The sequence below is a fragment of the Protopterus annectens genome, chromosome 10.part0, assembly GCF_019279795.1.
Source record: "Protopterus annectens isolate FY-2018-M chromosome 10.part0, PAN1.0, whole genome shotgun sequence".
Classification (NCBI taxonomy): domain Eukaryota; kingdom Metazoa; phylum Chordata; order Ceratodontiformes; family Protopteridae; genus Protopterus; species Protopterus annectens.
The window spans coordinates 632,602,391-632,618,227 of record NC_056744.1 but is presented as its reverse complement, the minus strand read 5'-3'; the positions used below and the strand labels follow the sequence as shown (position 1 = coordinate 632,618,227).

The window sequence follows — 15,837 nt, the reverse complement described above, 5'->3', positions numbered from 1 at the left end:
TCTCACCTTCGATAACCACATCGCCACAACAGTCAGAAAATTCTTCTATGTGGCACACCTCATCACTAAGGGCTTTTCATACAGAAAAAAGGAGGTCACTGTCCCACTGTACTCATCCCTCATTAGACCCATTATAGAATACAACGCCTTGTTTGGTATGTACCTCTCAAGATATCTGCAACAACTGGAAAGGCCGCAGAAATACCTCATTAAAAGAATCACAGGCCTAAAGCAGATGCCCTACGCTGACCGCCTTAAAAAACTTCAGCTATACTCTGTCACATACCATCTACTCAGAGGCTATCTCTGCTTGACTTACAAGGCCATGTCAAACCCAGAGCTGATGGACATGCTACACTTAATGAAATCCCAATCCCTCAGAGCCACACGCTCCAGGGATCTAAACCTTGTCATCACAATAAACAAAACATGCTGGAGGGATAGGTTCCTGACCCAGAGACTCCCCAGACTCTGGAATAGACTGCCCATGCATGTCAAGCAGAGTGCCTCTTTGGCCCTCTTTAAAAGGAACCTTGACGACTGGATGGGAGAAAGGAAATTCACCCCGGGATCACGTCAGTCACCCTGCTAGACAGGGGTCCAGGGATGTAAATAGTGTGGGAAGAAATAGCCAGGGAATTGTTATGGTTAGGTTTGTACAGACCCTAGGGCTGATAGCCTAGTACCAACTTATGAACCTATAAGATGGATCTGCTGAGTTTGTCGGCAAACATGTTGGAGTTCCCAGGTATATGCTTTGCAAGAAGAAAGCAACAGAGGACATCGCCCATTTCCACACTCTCATGGCCTCTCTGCACAATGGGTAAGATTGTGTTCCCCCTGTTTGTTGATATACCAGACCACTTCCATGTTATCCGTCTGAACTGCAATCGTCCCCAGGGAAAGGCAGTTCTAAAAGCTTTGCAATGTGAATAGGACTGCTCTCATCTCTAGGATGTTTATGTGCAACTTGGTCTTTATAGGGAACCACATGCCTTGAACAGTTCTCCCCTGAAAATGTCCCCTCAACCCCAACAGGGAAGTGTCCGCGGTTACCGTGGCCTTTGGTGGAGGGAGAGAAAAGGGCCTGTCTAAGGTGATATTCTGAGAATGAAGCCACAAAAGAAGGTACCATCTGCACACAGGTGTCAGTTTTATGGACACAGATATAGGTTGAGACAGAATAGACCACTGAACCGCCACAGTCCACTGTAAAACCCTCATGTGATACCTTGCCAGAGGAACAAGCTGAATGGCCAGGACAATGGATCTTAAGGTCCGAAGAAATAGGTGGACTGAAGGATGTGAAAGTTTTAAGATCTGCATGCTCCTGGATAAACTGGACTTTGCGTAACGGCAATGCTGCAATCTCTGAGACAGAGTCTAGATGAACTACTATGAACTCCAACCTTTGTGTAGGGACCAGATTTGACTTCGAAAGATTGACTGTAATTCCCAATTGACTGAACATGAGTAGGAAATAGTTGATGGCTTGTGACAGTTGATGCCTCGTGGGTGCTGGGAGGAGCCAACTGTTGAGATAAGAAAACACCTGAAATCTCTGCAGCCACAGGTGAGCCACTACCACTACCATACATTTGGTAAACACCTGGGGGACTGTGGTGAGTCCAAAGGGCAGGGCTCTGAACTGGTAATGATTGGCCGCTAACCGGAAGAGAAGGTGTCTCCTGGAGCATCTATCTATCTTGATGTGATAGTAAGCATCCTGGAGATCCACTGAGTACATCCAGTCATCCTTGCATAAGAGAGGCAGAATGGACTGAACAGTGATCATCTGGAACATGGACTTTCTGACCAATCAGCTTGCTTAGGTCTAAAATAGAACGCAGGTCCCCGGTCTTTTATGGTACTAAAAAAAGTGAGAGTAAGTTCTATCCTCTTTCTCCTGTTGGGGCCTCTTGGATGGCTCATTTTTGAAGAAGCTGTTAAACTTCATTGAAGGCCAACTCCCTCTGACGGGGTGGAAAGTACAGTTTTGTACCTACCATAAATGTAGATGTTCGAGTGCTAATACAGCTGCAGTAATCACATATGGGTTCTCTGCCGTCAGGCGGGTCCTCGGTCGGCCGAATTCCAAAGTCTTGGTCCGGCGTCGGTTGTTGTCGCCTTCTTCCCTGACGTCAGTGCGACAGGGGTATATAAGTTACAGCCGACGCCATATTCTTCAGTCTTTCTTGCCCCAGATGTCAGGTGCCCCCCAAAAGGAAGACAATACATAAATTATAAGGCTATATGTCCATATATATAAATATATTCCAGCAATGCAATGTTATCAAAAAAGAGAAGTTGCAAGCAAATACACCATAGGAGGATAACCCAAAATAGGATATATGAGGAGGAGTTAGCCACTAATCCTGTACCTAGAGGGGATGGAGGGAGGGAAACCTGTACTGCAGCTGTATTAGCACTCGAACATCTAAATTTATGGTAGGTACAAAACTGTAATATGTTCATTGTGCATACAGCTGCAGTAATCACATATGGGTAGAATCCCAAAGCTACGCACAGGGTGGTAGGCACTAGATGGAACTGGGTTGAGCCAGAATGCCCTGCAACACAGCAGTGGCAAAGCCTGCTCTAGTTTTGGAATATAAAGTCAGGTGGTAGTGTCTTGTGAAGGTATGTACAGAACTCCAAGTGGCTGCCTCCAAAATATCTTTGGTAGGAACTCCTCTGAGGAAGGCTGTAGAGGTAGCTGTGGCCCTGGTGGAGTGTGGTCTGATGCCTACAGGGACAGGTTTCCCATGGTAGGAGTAACAGAATCGTATGCAATGGCCTATCCATTTAGAAATTGTCTGTTTGGTAATAGGCTTTCCTTGAGCTCCTACAGCATAGGACACAAAAAGTTGTTCAGATTTCCTGAAAGGCTTTGTTCTGTCCAAATAATAAAAAAGCTGTCTATGGATGTCTAAGGAATGTAGCAACCTCTCCCCTTTGTTTTGAGGGTTGGGGTAGAAGGTAGGTAAGTGTATGGCTTGATACCACTTTAGGCATAAATGATGGGTTGGTTCGAAGGGAGACCCTGTCCTGATGGAAGATGAGGAAGGGCTGTACAGCCATGAGGGCTTGTAGTTCTGAAACCCTACGAGCTGAGGTAATGGCCAGAAGGAAAGCTGTTTTCCAGGACAAATATTGCAAATCTGTTGAGGCAGCTGGCTCAAAGGGATGCAATGTTAATTTTTCTAGAATGTAATTAAGATCCCAGGCTGGCACTGGTTGTTTCCTTGGGGGTCTTATATTCTTAGCCCTTCTGAGGAATTGTCTTAAAAGTGGGTTTGAGAATAAAGGTGGATCCGTGTTGAATTCTGCAGAAATGGCTGAGGCATGGATTTTTATGGAGGAAAATGAAAGCCCACTGTTCAGCAGCTCAGCTAGATACTGTAATACCTGAGGCAAATTCAGTTTTCTAGGGTCCTGGCCTTTTTTCTCATTCCAAGAGCAAAACCGTTTCCATTTTGCGGAGTAAGTCTTCCTAGTAGATGGTCTCCTGGCCTCCAGAATGACATCCTGCACCTCTTTGGTGAGTAGAGTCGGTTGAGGTGTTAAGGGATTTTCCATGCAGCGAGATTGAGAGTTTTCAGCTGACCGTGAAGAGTTTTGTAGCTGTGCTGAGTCAGCAGAAGAGGCATTAGAGGTAGTGGCCAGGGAGGAGTATGTGTTAGGCTCCTTAGGAGTGGGTACCAGTGTTGTCTTGGCCAGTCTGGAGCAATCAATATCATCTTCGGCCTGTCTGCTCTTGCTTTCAAGAGTACCTTGGGTAGAAGGGGCAGAGGTGGGAAAGCGTACACTGTCCATCCTGTCCAACTGAATGAAAGGGCGTCCACTCTCCAGGTCTTTGGGTGAAAGGTCCTTGAACAAAACTTTTCCAGTTGATGATTCCTGTGGGAGGCAAAGAGATCTATGTCTGGCCTTCCGCACGCTTGGATTATCTTTGTAAACACCTGTGGATGCAACTTCCATTCGTGTGGATCTGTCATATTTCTGCTTAGATTGTCTGCCAACATGTTTTCCAAACCTGGCAAGTACTGTGCTTGAAGTCCGATTTGCCATTCCAGAGCCAAGTTCCAAAGTGTCATGGCTAGTCTGCACAGGGGGTATAAATGTGTTCCTCCTTGTTTGTTTATTTACCACATTACTGTGGTGTTGTCTGTTCTTATAAGTAATTGTCCTGGATGCAAGAGATCCTTGAAAGCTGTAATTGCATTTATCACTGCTAGCATTTCTTTTTGATTGATATGAAGGTGCTTTTCCTTTTGGGACCATTTGCCCTGAATGCACCTGTCTGTCATGTGCGCCCCCCAGGCGTAATCTGAGGCGTCTGTTGTGATGACTTGATTTGCTTGAGGCTTGCAGAATGGGAGGCCTTTGTTTGTTTGGCATGCTTGGGCCCACCATAGAAATTCCTTTTGCAAACAGGGAATTATTGGTATTATTGTTTCCAAGCTGTGGCTGTATTGAAACCACAGTTTTTTTAGGTACCACTGAAGTTTCCTCATATGCAACTTTGCACATGGGATTAAAAGGATACAAGATGCCATGAAGCCCAGAGCCTGCAGGATTTTACTTGCAGTAAGCCTGGTACAATTTGCTAGTGTTTTGAAGTACTGAGTTAGTTGCCCTTGTTTTTCTGGCGTAAGATAGGCCATCTGGGTGTTTGTGTCCAAGTTGGCACCCAGGAAAGTTATTTTCTGAGTTGGTGTTAGTCTGGATTTCTCTTTGTTGATTGTGTATCCCAGAGAATTCAGTAAACGTGTTGCATAAGCCAGATGTTCCAGTAGTGTGTGCTTGCTGTCCGCTTGGATCAGGCAGTCGTCCAAATAAGGGTAAATTTGTATCCCTTGTAGTCTGCAGTATGCAATTACTGATGCCAGGCATTTTGTGAATACTCTGGGCGCAGTACATAAGCCAAAGGGCAATGCAGAGAATTGATAGTGGATTGAACCTGCAAGAAATCTGAGGTATCTTCTGCAGCTTTGTCTGATTGGGACATGCAGGTATGCCTCCTTGAGGTCCAATGCTACCAGCCAAAACTCCTTGCCCAGCATGGGAAGAAGTTGCTGTAATGTGAGCATCTTGAATTTTGGTACGAGTAGAAATGTATTTAGGATGGATAAGTCCAAAATGGGTCTCCAGTCGGTTCCTTTTCTTGGCACCAGGAAAAGTCTGGAATAAAAACCTTGACCTTGCTCGTGAGTAGGAACCTCTTGAATGGCTTTCATTTCCATGAGTTTTGAAATTTGTATTTGCGCCTCTGCCCTTTGATTGTGTGGCAGGTTTGGCATGCCTCTCATTTTTGGAAGAGTGTGAAAATGAAATCTGTAGCCTCGGTTTATAATATCCAGGATCCATTTGTCTGTTGTGATAATATGCCAACTTCTTGTAAATAGTGCCAGCTTTCCTCCCAGGGGAGCTGCCAGCTGGGAGATGCTGGGCTGAAAAAGAGGGAAGTCATTGGGTTTGCTTTCTGTATTGTTGTGCACTGTCTTCGGCACCTCTTGGGGCTGGAGTTTGCCATTGTCTGCCTCTATATGATCCTTGAGACTGTCCTCTGCCCCTTGTGTGCCTGTATCTACCTCTTTGGGGCTTGTCAGTGGCTGGAAAGGACAGTTTTTTGATGGCCAATTTCTGCTAAAACGTGGTGGCTGTACCTGTAGAAAAGCCTCGACAGTTTGCATAGATTTAGCTTTTTCTTCCATTTTTCGTAGTATCTCCTCAGCATTAGTGCCAAATAACACATCCTTTTGTAAGGGAGCATCTAGCAGTTTAGCTTTAACATGATCAGGCAAGCTTTGTTCCCTAAGCCAGGCATGTCTACGAATAACTGATCCTGTAATAGCAACTCTACTTGAGGCCTCTAAGGCATCATAGCCACATTGCAAGGTGTGCTTACCCACTTGTTCTGCACTATGCATCATATCCTGCAATTCCTTCGAATCTGGTTGTTCAGGCTGAGACATTTTGTTTCTTAATTGTGATAACAGAAACTGCTGATATTTAAGCATATGGAACTGACAATTTAAGGCTCTCATGGCTAGGGTGGCCGAGGTGTATACCTTTTTACCCCACCTTTCTAAGGATCTAGATTCTCTTTCGGAAGGAAGTGGATTCTTGGCAGTACAGACCTTCATTCCATTGGGGCCTTGAGAAATGGTTTCAGGGTCAGCATTATGGCTTTTGTAAAGAAATTGGTGAGAATTAGGAACTCTGTAGTACCTATCAGGTTTGACTGGGGCAGGAGGCAGGGAATCCGGATTAAGACAAGCCTCCGAGTAAACATCATCAAGTATGTCCAGGACCGGAGGAATAGCCAGAGGTCTGTGTTGAGGTAACAAAAGAAATTCCCTAAGCCTTTTCTTGGAATCAGAAAAGTCTTGGCCTTCCCAATAGAAGTGCTCCCTCAAGGTGTGCAAGGTTTCCCCAAAGGAGAAATCCGCTGGGGGAGATACAGAAGGAATGGACTGTTCTGCATACGAATCTTCATAAGGGGAGTACAAGTGTTCCTCTACATCAGAATGTTCTGAGACAATGGAACCCTGTTCAGAGGAGGGGGTATCTTCCTCCACTCTGGGTCTCTTGTCTGGAGGGGGCTGGGAACCCCTGATAAGTGTAATTAAATCCTCAGCCATTTTAAGCATCTGCTTTTTAGGCATGGGGCCTGAGGATGGGCCCTGTGCAACAGGCCTCTTGGGATGCATAGCTGATTTGGACTTAGTAAAGGTCTTAATGGAAAAGGAAGAAGAGGGTCTAAATACACCCTGGGTGGAAGTGGACCTATCCCCGGTAGGTGTTTCAACACTAACAGTGGCTTTGGAGGTTGTAGTCTGAGTAAGGGCCGAGGTACCTGCGGTCTCCGGTACAGAAGACACCGCCAAGGAAGTGTCGTCGGTAGTCAGGGACTGCATAGGCGTCTCGCTGAGAACCGGGCCACGTGTAGCTGGTTTTGGCGTGGTGTCGGTGGAGACCGCGGACCTTGCGTGTCGGTCTTTGTCCTTGCGTTTTTTGGACAAAACGGTAGTCGGAGTATCCGACGACATTTTATAATCAAAGGCTTTACCAAAATAATGTTGGGCGAACTCCGCCCGACGCTTAATAGTGCGTTTATTGAAAGTCGCACAAAAGTGACAGCCCGAGACGTCATGGTCTGGGCCTAAACAAGGTATGCAGAGGGAATGGAAATCCTTATGCGGTATTTGCTTCCCACAAGAAATACAATTGTTAACTTTGTCTGACATCGGTCTGAGGCAAGAAAAGTTTCCCCAACGGGGTACTTAGCTTTAATGAAGACTTTGGTTTCCAATTTTTCATAAATTCAGGAGCTGGCCGACCGGCACTTGCGAACTGCTTCTGCTTCGGGCACCGCGCGGCAAAAAAGACTGAAGAATATGGCGTCGGCTGTGACTTATATATCCCTGTCGCACTGACGTCAGGGAAGAAGGCGACAACAACCGACGCCGGACCAAGACTTTGGAATTCGGCCAACCGAGGACCCGCCTGACGGCAGAGAACCCATATGTGATTACTGCAGCTGTATGCACGATGAACATCATCAGGGAGATACCTCCATGTCAGAGGGGGTTGCGAAAAGGGAATAAAATAACCCCTACAAACGATGTTTAACACCCACTGATCAGAGGTAATGTCTGTCCAGGCTAGTGGGTGAAGAGAAATATGACCTCCTACTCCCTCCAGGGCAGAGCAGTAGGACAATGGCTCAACAGCATTGAAAGATCTGCTGTGATCCTCCCCGCCTCAAGGGTGGTGTCTGCTATTGAATCCTCTCTCCCTGTCTCTGGAAGAGGAATCATCCAGAGCATCCTGGAAGGGAGACTGTGACTTCTGGAACCACATCTTCTTCCTTCCTCATTGGGTCTTTTGAGAAAGACCTCTGGGTCTTTTGAGAAAGACCTCTGATAAGTAGAAAACTTGATTCTGAGCGTGGACAAAGTCTTCCCTTCCTGCTCACTACAGGTCAAAGTGACCCATCAATGGGACCGTTGGTAAAAGGTGCTTTGAAGGGTTCCGCAAACCCACATAGTCATAACCAAGCAGGCTGCCTTATAGCTATGCCAGTATCTGCCGCTCGAGAGGTAGCATCCACAGCACTGAAAATTAACCTCATAGGGGAATTAGCGAGGGATGTCAGAGCAGAAAGCTTGGGAGACACCTTCCTGAGGTCCTCTACCAGCAATAACTCTGTAAAGGGAAGCAGTGAATTATTTGACCAAGTCCCTTTGGAGGGGTGTGAAGTGTGCCAAGTAATTAACTGCCCTCAATCCAAATATAACCGAGGAAAACACACGCTTCCCATGCCGGTCTCGCACCTGAGGCTCCCTGTTCAGGGGATGGACCATGGAGCTCTGATGATTCTTTCTTGGTGGCCAAGGCCACCACAATGGCATCGACTTGAACTCCTTTGCTCCAGATGGGGCGATCCATGTGGGGGGGGGGGCTAAGGAACTTATCAGCTCGTTTGGGCACTGGTTCCACAGTGTTGGTCTCCTATCATGCTCTGCTGGCGATAAGATCTACCAACTCGTCAGCAGGGGGAGACACCCAGGAAGTAGATGGGCCCATCCTGAAAGGAAAGGAGGTAAGCTACTAATATGACAGCTAAAGATAAACTAGAAGAGCTAAAGCCGGAAATTTAAGCTAAGCTATAGCAAAAAAAAAAAAAAAAAATGAACTAAGTCACTTATCTGAAAGCAAGAGCCAAGGAGCACACCAGTAGCAAAATGCAGCAAACGAGATCTGAGGGCTAGACGGCAGCAGAGGATTATGGGAGAAGGAAGAGTTTGAGCCTTAGATTTGTCTATGCTAAAAGGCTGCCAGCTAGGCTCCAATATTAGATCCAAGACCCTTTTGTGAGGAATAATGACATGGATAACATCAGATCAAAGTGCCGAAGGCAATATATCCCATAACTTACTAGCAAAGAAGATCTGATCAGCTGCTCTAGTGGCACAGAGGGATAAAGCCCTCACTACGGTCAAGTCAACCCTGGTTCAATTAGTAGGTCAGGCAACTGATGGAGTGGCAGGATGGGATGGACATGCCCATCCTGGGTGGAAGGGCATTCATTGATGATGGTTCAGTAGGAGAGGTGTAGTCCAAAGAGGGCAGTTGCTCTCAAACATGACTGATGAGAGTGGGAGGTAGGGCAGGAAGTGGGTAGGGCATATAATAAACCCTTCCCAGGACAGGAGTGGACACAGCCAAGCCTCTAGGACACCCTTTGGTTCCACAACCAGCCCCAGCAATACTGCAGTAAATCCAGGGAGTAGGGAGATGAGCTGGTAGATCTGGCATAGACGTAGGGCACTTGGGGCTGGGCTAGTTGAGGGATGTCACAAGAGAGTCCAAAAAAAAAAAATGATTAAATATGCCATGGACCCATTCAAGTGGAATGATTCACTTTGGAAAACACAATTTAGACTTTGCAAGCTAAAATCATTGGTGGTCAATAGTCACTACTGGCATTTAAAGGGCCATATTCCATTACCTGTTTGTTAATCAGATAAGTGAAAGTCTGAGGACCTTATTGTTTACATTAAACTAAATAGCATGAAGGCAAAAGAAGACATTTTGCCTATCTAGTCTGCTCATCTGAGTACATCTAACATGTAGCTCCTGCTTCCTTCCACCCAGGGTTGTCCAGCCCTTGTAGTATTCCAATGCCCCTTGAAGACCCCTGTGGATTTACAACCCATCACCCACTCAAGTCAGTCTGTTCCAAAGATCCACAACGCTATCTGTGAAAGGAAAATGTGCTCTCCTGCCTGTGTTAAAGTGAATATCATTCAGCCTGCCTCAACAGTTCCAAAAAATGAAGCTGTGGCTATGGCCCAGACGACCTACAATTGAGTAGAGTATCAGGGAGAGGTGTATCTGGCTGTTTTAGCATCTGGAGCAAATCCCCATACTGACGCCCCACCTTCCCAGCTGTTCATTTGAACAGCATGGCACCTTCAACTAACACTGTTCTCTCTAGATTGTAAAACTAGACAGGTAGTTGGTTCAATTCACACAGTGTGTGTATGTGAGGCTTTAATGTCAGGTAAGCATAGCTTCATGAGCAGTCATGCTGTATCATCTTCCACTTGTGGAAAACATTTAAGATCAGTTGCCATAACAGTTAATTGTTTTGCACCTCATGCCCAAGATGCAAGGTTCAATCCTAACTTCTGGCCAATGTTTGGATGTCCTCTTTGTGGCCCTGTGGTGTTTCTCCCACCTTCCAAAAAAAAAAAAACAAAAAAAAAACATGCTGTGCTGTATTTCCAACTCAAACTCCCCCAAGAATGGAATTGTGGGCAGCAGCACAGACTCTAGATTGTGCCTACAGGGGGAAGAGTTGTACAAACCAGCTGTTTTGGGCATTAACTGTGATGCACAGTATCCTCAAGATAGGAGAACATGAATCACAAACTGCATGCCATGTCAGGGCTAGCCACTTGACGGTGTAAAAATTGGCTCTAGGTAATTCAGTCATGTTATGTGGCTCACCTTAAATCCCTAACTCTGTAGTCTGTCTCCAGTTGGTAACTGACAGGTGATCTATGCCTAGCATATAAGGCATCATTGGACGTAGCTCTGATGTCCAAATGAACAGCATCAGAACCACTAGATTCAAGGATTTAAATTTTGCTTGTGGCATAAATAAGACATGCTGACAAGACAGATATTTGTCTCAGGGGAACTCATGCTCTCTAACAGGTTCCACATCATGAAACATCCTATTTAAATGTAACCCTGACCAATGAAAGGGAAATCGGAAATTCACTCCGGGTCTGGACCTCATGTTTCTAACAGACAGAGGCAGACAGTAATGCCCAAGCTAACACATCCCCCCACACACAGATAACGTCTACAAACTTTCTAACTAACATATCCCCTCCTAATAAATACCCATGATACAAAGGAACACAATTGGGTTGGATTACATGACTAGGCTAATAAAGGCCCTGGTGGTCATTAGCCTAGTATATACCTATGAACCTCAAAAAACACCCAAACAAACAAAAAAAACAGGTCCATTCTTTGCACTGTCACCAACACAGTTGCTACAGTTTAGATGACACAGTGAGCTCTGCGGTGTTCAGGTTTGACTGCAAATACAATACCGGCTTTTAAAAGCTGGTATGCACTAAAGAATGATTGTGCCCCCTAACACTTTGCATCTGGGACATCTATTCCCTTCGCCCCACCCAAGCTACGCTACTGGTCTCAGGCACTGAATCAGTGGGTAGGAAATCTGGAAGTAAGCCGCTGATATCAGCTTGCTTATCATGACATGAAGGAGTGGTGGTACTTGTTGACTATAACTGCTGCCAGGAAAGTAGAGGTTTTCAGGTTTTGGAAAGTAGCACATGACCACATAGGCTTGATGCTAATAAACTACAGATGTTAGTCCTTGCTGTGTGTGTATGTGTGTGTACTCACAGTCTGCACACAACACCAGCATGCTGATTTGGGGATATGGCTGGCCTATTCAGAGATGATATCAAGGAAGACCTTTTGGTCAGCACTGAAAGACTGAAATGAACTTCATCTATTTTGTTCTGTATGGCTGGCAACTCCAATGTAAAGTGTGAGGGGATTTCCCTGCTTTCCTGCATCTTCTAATACAGCATACACCAAGGTCATAAAACCTCAGAATAAGTTATATACTACAGCCAACAAAGCTTAACTCATTCAACTGGTGAAAACAACACGGTCTTTGGTTAAATGGTTGGCATGTAACTGACCAGATACCCTTATGTGCAAAGACAAAAATATTATAGTGCTGTTGTCTAGAAAATATGCTCTGGACCCTTCTCAGGAAGCAGCAGTCATGATAAACTTGGATATGCTTAGAGACTGAAGAGAGGGGCTGACTAAAATGGCTATCACTACTATATCTGTTTGCATGCCTCTTATGAATTCTCATTGTCATGCCCTAGGATACTTGGGACCCTAAGTCTAGCCATCCAAATCCTTATGAATTTCAATTATCACCTGTCACAGCCATTCTCTGGATTCCAACTATTTACTTCTGAGGGTCTATTAGATTTCTAAATTTTTCCTCCCACACCAGTCATTTGTTGTTAGCAAGACAAGTGCCTGATAATCATCCCTATTTGCTTCATCTGGGATATGTTTACTCTGTAGTATAAGATCTTATGTATGTCATTTTTTACATTGACAGTGCTACATCTGCTATGGAAGAATATCTAATACTGATATATTTATAAGTAAATCACTAACTTAGTTGCTCTTCACAGGCCTCCAGTGAAAATGGGTTGTGCCCAGACAGGCAATCGGGGTAATAATGAATATCACACATTAGATACATACTTAAATATTTAAATACACAAACTATCATGTAATTTGACAAATGTTATCTAAAGCTATTCAATTACAAATTGACATTCTTCTGACATTTTTAACATGTAATTTATTAAAAAAAAAAATCTGACATCATGTTAACACTAACATACTGAAGCATGGTTTATCAAGGCTAGACTAAGCTAGAATTTAGCCACAACATGGGAGTGCTACATTATATTAATGCAACCCAAGCTAATCATTTAAAGAAATTACTTTTTTTAATTCTCTAACAGTACTGGCCATGACATGCCTTTTTTCATAAGCTTTAATTAAGCAACAAAGTTTATAATCACTACAACTGCAAAACAGGAAAAAAATGAAGACGGGCACAATTTCAACAGTTGTACCTACCATGATATCAAAAACTATAACTCAATAAGTCATTGTTCTTTCTGTACAACACTGGTTCATTAAATATCATCCCTCATCTAAGTATTTTCCACTGGTGTTTCTCATCTGATAAGCTAACTAGCATCCATATCCGTATTGTTTTACCTTGTTAATACAAAGCTTTATTGTACATCCCTATCTGCTTCCTCTTTGCTCTAAAAACTTTTATAGAGTATACATGTCTCGCTCCTCAACTAGACAAAAGAGACAGGTTGAGCAGGAGTCTCTATAAATAATTTGATGTCCGCAGAAGCACTTCCTGTATCTCTCAGACATACGCCAAGAAACAACTATAATTTTCACATTAAAATAAGAAGGAAAGCCCCCCCAGTGGTGTACTTATTTTCCCACATTCTGAAAACCAGCTGATCAACTTCAACAACAAGAAAGTTTTGAATTCTGATAGCAGTATATCTGTCTTTTTACCAACACGGTTTCATGAATCCTAGGATGTACGGGTGCATGAAAGGTGTCCTAAAGCTTTGGATACTGGCTGGATGTCTGATGCTTGGCAGAATATGTGCTATACAGCTTAGGCTACTGAAATAGTGATCTAATGAGGACATCATATTAAAGCACTTAACTGTGTTAATTCCATCCCTTGCTAGGTACTCATAACCTCAATGGCCATTAACAAAATATGGGCTAAGAAGGAGGCCACGTAAACACAGGAAATGGTGAGAGAATCCCTCTCCACTGTAGGAACAGCAGGAGAAAAGATCAGTTCCATCTCAACTTATACCTGCAACAAGGCCTTCGTCATTTTATTATAGTCAACATGAATAAACTTCAACAACAGTGGAAAGAAGCAACAGACCTATCTTACCTGTGTACCATGGAGGATGCAGATCTAGAGAAGGAGAATCTTCCAAACTCAGACCCAGGAAAAAAGGAGACACTGTCATGTCTTACTCACGTGGAAGACTATCCTTCTATACTGACCATCAGTTTAGGTATACCAGCATTATCAGTGCTCACTACATTCCTCTTGTACTCTGGGATTTTAGCAGGAATGGGACAGATTCCCTGTATAACCTCTCTGAAAACTGTTCCTTCCTCTTCCTTTCCTTGGATCTGGGTCTGAAGAAATAAGTAATAGAGATTTTGTGTCCAGAGGAAGGACGAACAGGAAAAGCAGACTTGGTATGCAATTTTTCTTTGGGAATCATTAATAATGGTTCTATGGTCAAATATTTTGCAAAACTCACAATCTGCACCCAAGTGCCTCACACTCAAATAATCAACACCCTGGAGATGCCTATCTTGGAGCATAATCAAAACATTTCTGTACAGCAAGGCACCCACACCCACACACACACACACACACACATACACACGTGTACCGCACAGCCTGAAAGGAATAAGAAGAGCACAGGTATAATGGTGCAGTGTATGCAGACTGGGCTAGAGGAAGGCAATATAAAATTGCAAAGGTTTTATAAAAAACTGGAAACATCTGACATGAAAGAGGAAGATCATGCAATGATCAAGCATGTCAAATCTGCAAGAAGTAGCAAACAATAATAAACTGCTGAGATAAAAAAGCCTGAGGCCACTTCTTTATAGAGCACTACATGTCTGCAGAATGTATGACCTTAAGGGAAAGGACAGAAGCTTTAACCTGGTTAACTTTCATGTATCAAGCTATTTGACACCTGTAGCACCCAGTTCTAATAGCTGAAGTGGATGGACCAAACTATGATAGATATTTACTTTCTATGTTAGACTACTGTTGTATGCACATCATTATGTACTGACTGGCTGTATCCTGTTTGTATATTCATATATACTACATTATTTACTAAATGCTGCCTATACCTGTCACCACCAGAGAAATTGCTCTGACTCCATGTGCCCCCAAGTACGTACAAGCCCCCCCCCCCCCCCAAGAAGCAAATGGGCCATGGCTTTTCACTCCTCCTTAATCTCACTGCCTAGTTTTGCCAGTGATAGGTAAGGTTCACTAACAGAATTCTGGTCAAAAGGGGGTCACAGTAAGGGTCATCCCCCTGTGACATACAGCCAAGCTTATTTGTTGTATTTGCTAAAGACTAGCTTACTGCTGCTACAGTGAAAACTTGACCTCCCAGATGGACCATAGTTAACAATGTAAATAAATTGAAAGTAAATTCTGAATGCAAATTAAAGATATGAGGCAATAAGAAGGAAAACTAACTTTACTTTTTATACACTTACCAGCTGTCTCCCTTCCGGTTTCATGTGCAACGGGCTTAGGAACGTATATTCCTGGGAAAAGGCCAGAAGCAAAAAGTGGAGGTGGTGAATAAAATGTTGCTCTAAAACTGTCAGTACCGTCTGGCATCTGTCAAAAACAGAAACTATCAAAGTTAATTCAGCAGTGCACAGGGAACTTTTGAAATATTGTCAGCCAGAAATAAAATAATAATGTTTTCTGCATAACAGCCCTGTATTTTAACCCCTTAACTACTGAGCATTTTCTGAAGTTCTGACTCAAGTATATTAGCTGTTTTGGTTAATTTTGTGCTTTGTATATAAATACCTGTACTTCTTAAAACTTCTCAGCATTTTTTCATAGGGATTTCAAAAGACGATTATCTATAAAACATTCATTGATTGCAGTCCTACCTAAAAGGCAAAAAGCAGTTGCATCTTGAAATTAAATAAAAAAAAAATTCTAATGTTAATTTTTCATGCCTCGTGTAAAAATAATAAAAAAATCAGGTTTACATAGAAACAAATATATTTTTATACATTAAATCACATCATTATATGCTTTTTGATAGTTTCTGTTTATTTTACTCAGAAGAAAATCAAAAGTCTAACTGACTGATTGCTGAATACTGCAGCCCGTCAATTTCTAAAGGCAGCTGTCACCTTAATTTCACCCTAACTTCAAATGAAAATATATTTCTACTGCTTCAAGATATTCTTACAAAACTTTCAGGATAAGGCCTTCAAATCATACCTCTCAATTGTACCGAATTCCTTGGTATTTCCCGAGTTGGGGCTCAAAATAATAGGGTGCCACAAATTCCAGATTGGCCCCTTTAAATCCCGATTTCAGCATACGGACTCAGC

The 15,837-nt window shown here is 43.5% G+C and overlaps 1 protein-coding gene across 1 annotated transcript in view; it reads right to left on the bottom strand.

Moving 5' to 3' along the window:
• DMRTB1 (DMRT like family B with proline rich C-terminal 1) overlaps positions 1-15,837 on the bottom strand; it is a 795,185-nt gene that overhangs the window by 283,649 nt on the left and 495,699 nt on the right. The window contains exon 3 of the mRNA XM_044085456.1: positions 14,974-15,100. Within this exon, the coding sequence (XP_043941391.1) occupies positions 14,974-15,100 (127 nt within the window). The remainder of the gene's footprint in view (positions 1-14,973; positions 15,101-15,837) is intronic.